Source organism: Mixophyes fleayi, chromosome 1 (genome assembly GCF_038048845.1).
Source record: "Mixophyes fleayi isolate aMixFle1 chromosome 1, aMixFle1.hap1, whole genome shotgun sequence".
NCBI classification, from domain to species: domain Eukaryota; kingdom Metazoa; phylum Chordata; class Amphibia; order Anura; family Limnodynastidae; genus Mixophyes; species Mixophyes fleayi.
In genome coordinates, this window is record NC_134402.1 from 228777444 (window position 1) to 228791316 (window position 13873).

General features: G+C 38.3%; 1 protein-coding gene across 1 annotated transcript; it reads left to right on the forward strand.

The window, feature by feature from the left end:
* The first annotated feature begins 547 nt into the window (after positions 1-547).
* On the forward strand, positions 548-7247 carry LOC142107326 (cocaine- and amphetamine-regulated transcript protein-like). The gene is made up of 3 exons (XM_075190695.1): positions 548-723; positions 2933-3016; positions 6983-7247. Exons 1-3 carry the CDS (start codon positions 592-594, stop codon positions 7088-7090), a joined length of 324 nt encoding a protein of 107 aa, XP_075046796.1. The 5' UTR covers positions 548-591; the 3' UTR covers positions 7091-7247.
* Positions 7248-13873: the final 6626 nt, after the last annotated feature.

Genomic DNA, 13873 nt, shown 5'->3' on the forward strand with positions numbered 1-13873 from the left:
AATTTAATAATGTATATATGAAAGAAGGAAACAAGTAATGTGAAAATTAATGCTAGAAAATGCTCTTTTAGAAATAAAAATATTTACCTATAGACCTTATCTGCCACACAGCATACTTCTAAAATATCTGCTACTTACAAATAAATATTTGATGTTTTCAGTCATTGCTATGTTGTCTTTGAAAACGTTCTGTATTTTTTTTACACCACATTAGTTGTGTTTTATTATTCTTTTAAATATACAGAAACAGAAGGGTTAAGTATTCTTGGCATCAAGTAATAGATTTTAATTATATGCTGCTTACAAAACCTTCCACCTCTTAAGACTCTCAGGGGAACGACTGAGGTGCTCTTTAATAAATAAAATGTAATTATGTTTCAGATGTTCACTGTAAAAGTCAATGGGTTAATAAGAAAATGTGACAGCAAACAAAATACATGAAATCCAAGGAAGCGTATCCGCAAACAATAAACATTAACAAATCCAAGGAGGGGTGTAAGAAGGCTGACGGTTATTTACTGATGTTAGGTATAAAAGTGCAAATCAGGACCACAGACAGCTCAGTAAACAGGCAATCTCTGTATCAGCACCATGGTGAGCTGCCGATTACTTCTCGTCTGTGTTTCCTTATCTCTTTTAATGCTCCTTGCGTGCAGCCAAGAGACAGTTGGGGTCAGGTCCGCGGAGATCTCTGACAACAACAGCCAGGAAGAGAAGGAACTGGTAAGGACTTTCATCTCACTTCTCTAGCTAGAGAGTGCACACAAAGATACAAAAAACTAATATTAATTTAATGTATAAGTTGTGTGTAGTGTCATTTTATCCTATTTCTTCTTTTTCCTTTGTTTCATTATACTTTAACAGTTCATTTTTGTATTTTTTATTTGTGCTTGTGTATGTATTTGTTCACTCAGTGTACTATACTAAATCATATGTTGATCCACAGTAAGAAGAATAATACAAGACTACACACAATTTTTGTATTATACAGTATATGAATGTGACATTTTACAAAAACATTTCTAATAAGAGCATTTTTGGTTGATGTCAGATAACTAATAATATAGTTGCTACTTAACAAGTCTTGGATAAATAAGTTTTTTTTCTAGGCAAACATAAGTTACATACATATAAGCATTGCTGGAGCTATTTATATATTGAGAAAACACGCACTAGTTTACATCTTATTAACCTATAACGTTATGTTTCTTTCAAATATGTCACAAGACAATGTAGATGATGCTGTTTTTTTGTTGTTTTTATCTTAAAAAAAGTATAATAGTCTTTACAATTCTGGGGAATAGATTGAGTTGTGTCTCGGTAAGGTACAGGGCACTTATATAACAGTATACTTTTTGTTTCTAAGTGATGTTTGATAATTTAAGGAGACCCGTTAAAAATAAATGCCTAGTGGGTTATTTCTTACATTTTATATCTCCAAAATATTATCTGTGCGCCTTTCAGCTTCCTGAATAGAATCCGTAAAGGATTGTTTTTTTTCACCAAATGTGTAACTCCCTATTCTAAATCTATCCCTTTGTCTGCTAATAATATGACAGGTAAGCTGATAAATATGTGAAGACAAATAGGAGAGAGATATTGGAGGATGGAAAGGGTATTTCTGTATAATATTTCTCCTATTTATTTGGTTTATGATGTAAGCAGAAGAGGCATCTGCTGCATGTAGGGAGACTTGAGGCTGCCACTTCATTGTTAAACATGCAGGAGTGAATGCGCCACACCTTCCAAAAATGGAAAAAATGGATGTGTTACCGCTAGAAACCAATCACATACAAGCTATCATTTATCTAGTACATTCTAGAGCAGAGATAGGCCAATGGATTCACTTCAGGAGCCTCATGGGATGGACCTGTTACCCTTAATCTCAGTAATAAGTTTAATCAATACATTTAATCAAAGAAAGAAGCACATATCTATAATAAATAGCAAATTCTTGTGTATGCAACCCTTATTCAAACAACGTTTGCACCTAATAATAAATCTGACAACATGAAAAATTAAATATTATGAATACTTAGGCAAATAAGTGTGTACAATAAAAGTTCAGTACTAAAATGCTACTTGATCAGTCCAATGTAGATTATTTATCTTTTGTTTTGAGGAAAAAATTGTCCTTTAGATGAAATATTTTCACAATATTTCAGACAAATAATTTGTAACAGCTCCCCCTTTTTGTAGTGTACCTCCACACTAGGGGCCGGACTCAGACATGTAAAATGAATGTAATGTGCGTTTTTTTTGTTTGTTTGTTTGTTTGTTTTTTAAAAACGCACGTAATTTGGTGTTACGCACATCTGTATTCCGCTACAAGCGGATCTGAGGAAATGCCTTGTTGAGTACATACGGGTGTTGGCACACTCTGCATACAAGGCACTTACCGTATTGAGACAGACACAATACACTGCAGTTTACTTAGACATATGTTCTATATAAAGTCCCAGCAGGGCATTTCATTTTTATTAAAATTGACTCCTTCAATTTGACCATTGGTTTAAATTGATTTAAATGCCCAGGTGAAAAACAATAGTGATTAAAACGATATTTTCTTAGGGATATAAATCTGTTTAGCAAATAAGTTACAAAGCAGCCTGCATCAATACATAGAGACATTCATAAACAAACCATCAATTTAATTACATTAAAAACAGGCATCCCTCTTTGTAGCTTGTATCTGAGAAATGCTCTTGTTGCCCCTCACATTCGGCAAATGACACATGCCCATCTATTTCTTTTTTTATATCAAAGTTGACTACATAGGTTTATATAACACATATCCAGAAATGCTAAATGAATTAAGTGTTGTGTTTTCAAAATCTATTGCTGATTTTTATATAAGTGATTTATATATTGCACTAGAATTTCTTAAATGTTAAAAAAAAATCCATCCAATTGTTCTTTGTTTATTTTGCAGATAGAAGCTTTACAGGAAGTCCTGGAGAAACTCAAAAGCAAAAGGATCCTTCCTCTGGACAAGAAGCTAGGATGGGTGCCTTCGGTAAGGTAAAGCTTGGTGTAGGACACAGGCTCCACTGGGCCTCAGAATGTTCTGGGGTTCACACTAACCCACACCCAGGATGTTTATTATTTATTTAGAATTTATTATAGTTTTTATGTATAGTATGTTACATAGCGTTTTCCACTGAGAATATTGTCTATGCCATAGCTTACTATATATCAATGTTAAACACTAGAGAGCTTGTGGCAATTGTGAAGTCTGTAAATAAAATGTTGGAAAAAAAATAATTTTCTTTAACGTGGAATTCATGAATAATAATTTTAAAATGTAGTTTTACAAAGTGAGCATGCAGAGATGTAGCTAGGAGTTGTAATACTTGTAATAACCCCCACTAACCATGTAACACCCACTTTTATCATGGCATCATGGAAAAAAACAGATACTGAGAATTATACCTTCTTTTTACAGTCACATTTTACATTCTACATTGTAGAGACCCCATTAATTATTTTTATAATTATGCTTATCCCAATTGCCCTCTCTCTTCAAGCTATGTTATATGTGGCCTGTGTCCTGTCACTGCTGCCCACCCTGTGTTTTCTTTTGTTTCTCTTCATAATACCCCCAGCCATCACCAAACACAGAATCCTACCATAAAAAAGTCACTAGACAACTTGACCATGTAATTGGTCCATGACATATCAGGAAATTAAATGGAAATTATAAATCAAGGTAGTTTCCAGTCAATGCATCCTGAAAAGGAAAATATATGGACTACACATTTGCCCAGACAATATTTATTTATCCATCAGTTAAAAAATGATTTCTGTATGCAAACAACTCATGCTCTTGCATTCTAACAAAGCTCCAGTGGAAAGTCAGGTTAAGCTAACATCTCAAAGCTAATCATACAAACATTCCTCTTGTTGGGTTTAGTTTAGTTTAGTTTAGTTTGAGGTATAGTGAAGATCTGGTACTCATGCATTCATTCATAACCTATCAAGGTAAGTAATAATTAAAAAACAATAAAATGCATACATAATATATATTATATATTTATTTACACACACCAATCAGCCTCAACATTAAAACCAACTGATTAGTATTGTGTAGGCCTCCCTTGAGCCGCCCAAAACAGCTCTGACCCATCGAGGCATGGACTCCACAAGACACCAAGAACTGCCACAAGGTGGGATGGGCTTAGCTGCCGAGAGCTTTCAGGTCGCGGTCCACTGGCCATCCTCTAGATGAAGCACTGGAGATGGTTGGTAGAGGGCAGCAAGTCTGGTAAGTAGTTGATATACAAGAAGTAGCGGTGTCAGACAGACCGGGTACTGGTACTCGTGCTGGCAGCGAAGTACAGAACAGGAGACGGATGCAAGGTCAGGACAAGCCGGGTTCGGTGCACCTGCTGGCAGTGAAATATTGTAAATGTAAGAGATGGATGCAAGCTGGGTTTGGTAAATGTGCTGGCAGTGGTAATCAGAAGGCAATAGCGAGGTCAAAGGAGCAGAAGTTCGGTACACAGGGAGTCAGTTGGGAGTAAGAACACAGGGGACAGAGTCACAGGGAATGAGGTAAAGTCAGAAGGCACAAGGGAGTCAGACAGATATCATACGAGTTGCTCTGACACTGCAGGAGAGTCAGAGCGAGGTTTCGATAGGAAGCCCTTGTTTAAATTTTCCACCCCGAAGTGCAGTCACATGACTGCCAATACCTAGAAGCGCCACGCCTACAGTGACAGGAGACAGCGCTGGAACCGGGACGGGTAAGTGAACGTAACACTTTCACACCAAGCAACTGACTAAATTGTTTCATTAACTTTGACTTGAAAGGAGTGCCCTGGTCATTTAAAATTTCTTCCGGAATCCCCAACCTCATATAAAGTAGTAATAGCTCCTTGGCTATATTACTTGATTTTATATTATGCAACGGAATGGCTCCCAGATAGTACAAGGTATAATCCAGAATTACTAAAACAAACTGGTGCTCCTGAGCCGATTTTTCCAACGAACCCGTCAGGTCAATTCCTAGCTGTTTAAAGGGGACTTGAACGACCGGAATAAGAGTCAATTGGGCCAAGTAATCAGGCTTTTGAGAAGTTTTCTGACACACTGGGCAGGATCGGCAATACCGTTTTACTGACATACATATTCCTTGCCATTAAAACCATAGTAACACCCTATCCCGAGTCTTATCTTTTCGCAAATGACACCTGCAAAGTTATGTGTGTGCCCCTCTTTCAAAACTAAAGGCATGTGTACCTGCACTATTAATGGTTGATGAATATTTTTCTCCTGAACAACCCCAGCTCTATACAATAAATCCTCTTTAACAAAAAAAATGGGGTACACCTTCTGCCAGTCTGGCAGCTTTCACTACACCATTAACTTCAACAACAGTTTTAAATGCGTTCTCGAAAGTAGCTGATCCCAACCAAAGTCTTATATTGAAATGAGCCTTGAAATTGGGAACCAGTCCTCAGCTTCCTCTGGTGGCACCAAAGTTTCGACGACAGTGTCACTGGCAAATTATTGCATTAACTGCTCCTTTTGTCTCCTTGGGGAGACTTGGGACAAGTAGTGTTCATGGACCTGTATTCAGAATACACAAACTACAGTTCTGTTGTCTCTTTTTCCGGGTCCAGTGAGAGTTGGACAGGTTCCTTTACGGTTGGGCTTTCAACCGATGTATCAGTTGCCAACGAGTCCAACTGGCCCGATCAGCACGAACCTCCTGGAACAGGGGAAAGTCTCACACCAGGATAAGAGGGAGAGAGGTATAGTAGTTGTGGGGCTATGGCTTCCACTACCTTAACAGTTTGGTGGTAAGCATAGCACTTTCACCATAACTAATCTCACCGTCACCTCTTTTGGAATTACAGAACTAGAGACCAATGTCAGCTCGCTTCCAGTGTCTACCAGGTCCAAAACTGCATGTTGGATTTCCAGAACAGTCACCCGAAACAGCAACAGACTCCCCGTGGAGGGGGACCTGGAGCAGCAACTAGGAAAGGAGAGGTCCATCCGAGCAAATGAAAAATCCCTTAGTTCACAAATTAGCAGTGCACATCAATGGCCAGAAAGGTGGAAAATGTTTATGGAGCACAGTGCAAAAATATTAATCTCACATAAAAATCCAACATCTTACCCCTGTAATTCCAGCCCTTTAAATGAAGTAAATGTTTTCATTTTTATCCAAAACTACTGATCAGTTTATTTTCGTTTATGGCTTAAATTAATCATGGAATTGTAGGGACTATCTTTGTTACAGGTGACAATGTTTGTATGTCATGTGATTTGTTCTAGTAATTGCCATTTATTATTCTGATTATCTGTACCTATGTTTCTTATCTGTATGTCATTTTGTTATGTGTGTCACAATTCCCTATGTACGGTGGTGCATGGCCCTTGTGACCATTATAAATAAAAGATAATAAAATGTTTTTTTTCATTACATTGCTTGGGGTACATCTAGAAATGTGCTTATTTGTCAAACTGTAATCTTGAGGAGTAAAATGAGTTCCATTAAAAGCATAGGACATTATTGGCACCAGTTCTACATTGGTACAAAATTCAAGTAACTCTAGGAAGTTTAAATGCCCTAAATAAGCGCTCTCTTCACCCTTTTATCTCATTGCAATAATCTTACTCTACAAAATGTATTGTTATTTTTGCACTGAACTGCAAAATGAGATGTACTGGTGCGTTTACTCAGTTGTAATGACTTAATTCAGCCTTATTCCTTCTCTCTGTCTGGGCAAGCTTATGCTCTTCTGCAAAGACTGTCACCTTGCTCTTACATATCTATATACCCCGACAGAAATTTTAAAACATTTCGTAGTGAAAAATACCAATATAATCAGATATGGCACATTGCAGAGTACATTGGAGGAGAGCTTCTTTAATGTTAAGTTTGGTCATGTTTAGGCCACACCTCTATATTTTAGGATTGTTGGGTGTTTTGTGCTTGTTTTTGTGCTGACTTTCTTTTTATTCTCTGTAGTGTGATGCCGGTGAGCAATGTGCAGTAAGAAAAGGTGCACGTATTGGGAAGCTCTGTAACTGTCCAAGAGGGACTTCTTGTAACTTCTACATCCTCAAATGTTTGTAAGCAGAAGAGACACCAGAGATGGAATGTGAGACATGTGAGAGAACCGGAGAAAATAGTTGAATCAAGCAGCAGAGATGTCTTGACCTGCCAAATGTTCCCTTTTTCAACCCATCTTTTTCATGTATTCGAATAAAGAAGAGAGATTATAGATAGCTTATTCAATGTCAGTGGGTTTCAATTCATACTTTAAACCCCAAAGGGATAAACAGTAAAGACATAAACACTAAGGGCTAGATTTACTAAGCTGCGGGTTTGAAAAAGTGGGGATGTTGCCTATAGCAACCAATCAGATTCTAGCTGTCATATTGTAGAAGGCACTAAATAAATGACAGCTAGAATCTGATTGGTTGCTATAGGCAACATCCCCACTTTTTCAAACATGCAGCTTAGTAAATCTAGCCCTAAGTTTTTTCTGCCCTGCTGTGAGTTCCTACATACTGTATACTGTACCACTCAACCCTTCTGTACGAGTCTTTGTGCTGTGCACTGGTTTCCTACTGGCCTTGGGAAGCTAGCTATGAAAGTATGTCTTGTTTTTGATCTTACACCTTTTTAAAATAAATATAAGTACTGTATAATATTTCAAGGTGAATTATTTTTTAAAACTCTGTCAGTATTGTGTCCTAGTGTTAGGACAATACCCATTGAGATGATGAGACCCTTAGAACCACATTATGAGGTCACCTTCACCTATGACAGTCGCCTTTCTTGTTGAGCGGGAAATGCTGAGAATCAGCAGAAGAATGGCGATGTCTGACTGAAAGACGCCGAGCCTTAATGCTATGTTAGTCATAACACTTAGTAAAGGATCCATTCCCAACTCCTCTGCGTAATACACACATTCAGTTAAAAATATCTATAGATAGATAGTAATACACATTAATTCTACTCTCTTTTTTTGGATTCATGGGAAGACGTTATCGTTCTGGCAAAAGTGCAGGGCAGCAGGCTACAAGAAGTTTCTAATTTAACGGATTTCTTAAGCTTTTTTATTTCTATGCATTTCTACTTCTGAAAGCTGGACAGTGGGTATTGGCAAGGCCACTAAAAGGAATCTTGGGCTGCTGCTTCTTGGGAGCAAAAACCAGTTCTGTGCATGCAGCCTATAGGGGTTTGACTGCACAGAGCAAAAGGAAGGCATTGGTCTGCACAGTGACTTCCCATCTTACACCACTTGGCATCTCATCGCAGTTTGTGGGCAAAGATTAGTGCAAGAGTGAAAATGTGAGTTTTTAATTACTCATAGTATGCATGTATTTCAAATAAACAAGGGGGGTGTGGTGTAGGTTGGAGGTGTCAGCGCAATAGGATGGGAAACCACAGATCACAGAGAATAGCATTCCACTATGTGTCTCTATTCTTTGCATATTTGTGGTACAGTTATTTGTCCTAAAATGGGGGTTACTTTTTTATTAAAATAGGAGGGATCATTCACAATATGCAAGTTCAGTGCATTGTACAAGATGATCTTGTATATTACTAATGTCATTTTGTGTGGCTTTGTATGTCTAGTTGGTGTATATGTGCACAAAAACGATGGTTATGTATAAATGCACACATTTAATCTTAACAAGTTAGCACACCATCAGGTTTCCACGTATGTCAGTAGTAAATCTGTACACAGAAACCAATCAAAGAGATAAATTGATGAGACTGAACTTAGTCTCGCTATCCCGATTATCAGGAATTTTTTCCTGGTTCTGGGACAGTTGGGACATATGTGCCCCTGAGTGATGCAGCTTTCATGTGTACCAGCAGCAGGTGCAGACATCATTGGAAGGGTCTTATAAGGATAGGGGGCAGAGGGCAACCCTTCTTGCACACTGGTCATGCACTGGGAAATATGACACGCCCTCAATGTGACGTGACATACCCTATGAGATGTTGTGCTGTTGACTCTAAATTCAGTTGTGTTGGGAGGATGGTACTGTTGTGCACTACAATGTGCCTTAAAGTGGATTAGTATAGAAGATTACTAAATGGTTTAACTGTAACTTTACAAATCTGAATAGCTGTGAACCACTATGTGAGAAAGAGAAGATAAATTGATACTTGTGCCATTGTGCAGCACTGACTTGTCATGTCACAGAAGGTAGCCTCCCACCACTCTCCTGCGGACAAATGAAATCTGAGCTGCAGCTTCTTGCAGCTTATACTGACACTGAAAAATAACAGTCATGGACCACTTCAGCCGGTCAGACAACACCTGGACACCAAGGAAAGAGAAGCTACAGCTTGGATGCCTAGTAAAGGCATCTGAAGACAGAGACTAAGGGGAAATATACGTTTTTGGGGAACAAGAAGAAAATAGAAGAGGGGTCTAGTCAGAGGATAGAAATGGAGGTATCATAAGGGAAAGAACGAGCAGAGAGGATTAGCTTTGGTTGAGGAAAATTATACAACAGTGACTGAAGAAAGTGACAGCTGAAAGAAGAAGATTTATAAAAGACAAGACATCATTGACAAGACAAGACAGTGGATAAGGAGAGGTCCAAGGGGGATATTATTTAAGCAGAAGCAAAATAAAAGGGTTAAAATTTAAAGAGATACTAGACTGTAACAGAGGGGAGATAGTTGTTGAAGTTGAATAATTGGATAAATTTGTTTCAGTTATTAAATAACGATTGTAATGGTTTTACATGCGATTGGTACACTACGGTGTAAAACGGTTAATTATGCAATCGCAATTGCAAGCACAGCAAATACACTTACATTCACACGTACATGTGTAAATAGTTCACTTTTAATAAAGTTCCAACTTACATCATTTTATTAGTAAGATTTAAAGTTTATTTATACAAAGATAAAATTACATTAAAGATATTTATGGTTCAGGTCCTAAGAAATGTATGGTGTTTGGTCTTATATTATTCCTCATTTCACCAGAAGAAATTCGGTATCAGCGGCTAAGCGATCGCGCACCATGATTGCTAGTTATGATTACTATAAGATTGATACTCTATAATATTGTATGCAGCACATGTTAATAGGTTAGTTTGAACTGGATTTAGGCGTTCCTGTGGCAAGACACTTACACAGCTGTTTGGGTGAATTGCTCCCACCTTTGGACAGAGGACTGCTTTGAACTGACCTATGACCAGCATTCTACTGGAACATCATAAACCCTGGATCAATGAAGAAAGACATTAGGTTATCTCTGTGCACATTGTGACATCATCGCTGTTTTTTTGTTAACCAAAGTATATATATATACACTAGCCCCTGGTACTGGAACATGTCTCATTGACTACAAACTTCAAGATTGAAGCTGTACCTGGATCCAGGGGCGCTTTCATAATGTATTTGGTTATACTTTCTTGTATTTTGTTATACCTTCTTATACTTCATCATAGTTTGCTGTAATTCTGCTATATTTTGCTATTAAATCTTTTTGTGCATTGGAACCACATTAATCGCAAGTTTTGATTGTGGTGAGATGTAAGGCAGGGAGTACCTCTTTTGCAAACAAATCTTGCTGGTGGCAGATAATAGGAAGTTTGAGGTATAACTAAAGGGGATGTAATAATTTTTTTATAAATCAAATATTTTTATTCAAGTTTTCAGACAATACAATTAAAATATAACAAAAGTAGCTTAACACACAGTTCCAGTTCTTTTGAGTATATAAGCCTGCAAAAAATAAATGCGTATAAAACAATAAGCATATAAGCAACGCACAGTTTAAGTGAATGCCCAATGTAACGTTTGGCCCCTGGCCCTAGTATCCAATCATCCAGCAGATACATATACACAAAAAGACTAGGTCTATATGGGGCAAAAGTGTGAAGGAGAAGGGACAATCCGGAGTAGATCAAAATCTGCCACCAGGGATCTCACAGCATATCTAGACTTCACCCAGCAAGACCAGACTTTATAACAGTTAGGCATAGTGTTTCTAGATTGGTAGGTGAATCGCTCATGTTCCACAGCCTCATTCACCAAAACCACCAAGACAGCAAAAATAGGCCTATCGCTGGCCATCCACTTTTGGGCTATAATGACCTTAGCCAATGCACTCCTGCCAAGTAGCAAATCCAGTCCGATTCCGAACACACAGGTTTTAGGAAATAACAAAGGAATCCTGATGCCTGTATCTTTTATCCCCTCCACCACTTCTGACCAAAAGTCCCCAACCACAGGATAATCCCAGAGAAGCCAGAAGTCAGCAGGGGGACCCCCACACTTCGGGCACTCAGAGTTAGCTCTGACACCCATCTGGTGCAACCAGTAATAGACTGTGCAGTATGTATAACTGCACTTGCCTAAACCTGGTACAGGAGGTCGCCTCTCTGACACTGTCAAGAATGGTACTCCAGTTATCATCATTCAAAGGGCCTAAATCCACCTCCCACACATTTAAATTTAAGTGTCCACAGGAGTGGATGGGAGGCAGCAGGACACAACGGAAGCCCCCCAGAGATGGGAAATATGCTGGACTTGAACCAATTTATCCGCAGGCCAGAGAAACCACCAAACTTATCCACCAGACACAACAGTGCAGCCAGGGATGTGTCGAAATCTCTAAGGAACAGGAACATGTCATCTGTGTACAATGCAATTTTGTCAACCCCATCCCCAACCCTGAGGCTACAGATAGCAGGATGGGTTTGGATTAAACAATCCAGTGGCTCAATAGCTATGGCAAACAAGGCCGGGGAGAGGGGACAACCCTGTTGTGTGCCCCTGCCCAAGCCAAAGGAGGAGGTAACATTACCATTAACACTAATTCTGGTGTTGGTGACAAATAAAGCACCGGACCCAGGATAGAAAATTAGGGCCAATCCCAAATCTATATATAACCATTCCACAGAATCAAATGCCTTAGTGGCATCCAAGGACACCACCACTGCCCCATCTCCATGGCCCCCCGGCATCTGCAAGTGTGTAAAAATAGTTTGATAGCTGTAGATTTTCCAGGCACAAAGCCCATCTGGTCTAGGTGAATCAGCTGGGAGATAACTGTGTTTAGACACATATCAAGGACTTTAGCAAGGATTTTTACATCAGTTGTAAAAAGGGAGATTGACCGATAAGAATCTGGTAACAACATGTCCTTACCAGTCTTTGGGATAAGAACTATCAATGCCTCTGACATGGATGGTGGTAAGGCAGCCGTCTCCAAGAATTTGTTGTATTGAGCATGTAGTGTAGGAATAAATAAACTACCAAATTTTTTGTACAGATCCATAGGCAGCCCATCCACACCTGGTGCTTTACTGCAAGAAAAGGATGCTATTGCTGCCTCAAGCTCCTCCACCGTAATAGGATCCTCTAGACACTCCACGCCATCCATAGATAGTGTAGGAAGATGCACCTTGGCCAGGTAATCGTACAATTGAGTTGCAGAGTAATCCGCTTTGGGGGTGTACAAATCAGAATAGACAGCTCGAAATACAACGGCTATCCGTTCTGTCTGATAATGTATATCACCCAGCCCAGTCAGTTATAGCAGAGATTGTATTATTTTGTAGCTCAGTCCTGGCCAGATAAGCCATAAGATTACCGATTTTATCCTCATGCACATATATAGCGTGTCTGAAAAGAGCAGCCAGCGGGAGGACTTGTTCAACATATGATCAATCCATCTCTTCTGTGCATGGAGCCAGACCAGTTGGTCTTAAGATGTACATGTGGAAATGTAAACCTGCTCTAAATCACTGTATGGATGTAATCATTTTTAGAGAGACCAGGTGGTTTTTGTTATGATTAACCCATTGTCACACACCACACACATGGTGCACAGTTCTATTATATATATATATATATATATATATATATATATATATATAAGTTTTTCAAGTGAGGGTACAAAAAAAAAAGAGGGGAGGGAGAAGGTATTAACTTGAGGGGAGGGAAAGAGGGGTACATAGTGGGTAAGTAACACAATACTAAGCTCTATTATATTTTAAATACTTCCAGTCAATAAAAGTTAATTTACAAAATAAGTACAGAAAATGATATCCAACATGCAGAATAAGATAAGTCGTACTGTGCATATATTATATCCAGAAAGCTCACACTTATTTTCATACTTTCTGTGAGGTGTGTGAGCACTAGATATGTGCTAACATTCCTCAGTACTATTGGATGTAAGAGCAGTATGAAACAATTTTAGTTTGATTTATAGGTATTGTTAACCTGTGGTTTACATTATATTTGTCATTTAGTAAGATAGGTAAAGTTATTTGTGGTTTATACATTTTCTGTTTACTTCTAGAAATTAAAATGATTTTACAATGAAAAACTGATACACCTGTGTGACCCACAGATTGCTCTAAAAAGATTAAAATAAAATACTAGTTTTGGAGCATCTGTCTGAATTATATGAAAAAACACATTAACAGGAGTGCGGAAAATGAGACTGAGGTCCTAGATACATGGGATCAGTGTAGATACACATGATGAGCTTGTGTCATTAAGGAAAGTAAGGCAAAAAAAGGAGTAAATGTTCTCCGGGACAAACCATGTTACAATGCAAGGACTGCAAATTAGTTTATTATTTTGCATTTAAGGAAAATACTGGCTGCTTTGTCATGTAACACACAAATACTTGAAAGCTTTATTTTTACACTGACATTTAAAGTAGATCTAGGACATGGTCTATCCCAACTATAAATCTGTCCCCACATTTTAAATTTACTTCTCCCTCCAATGCATTATGGTTTCGCCCAGGTGCAAACTTACTCCTTTTTAAGCTTTGCTCTCCTTAATGACTCCGACAAGTTTTTGAAACTTATGTAAGATTCCAAAATATTATATTGTGACTAGTTCCATTAAATTTAA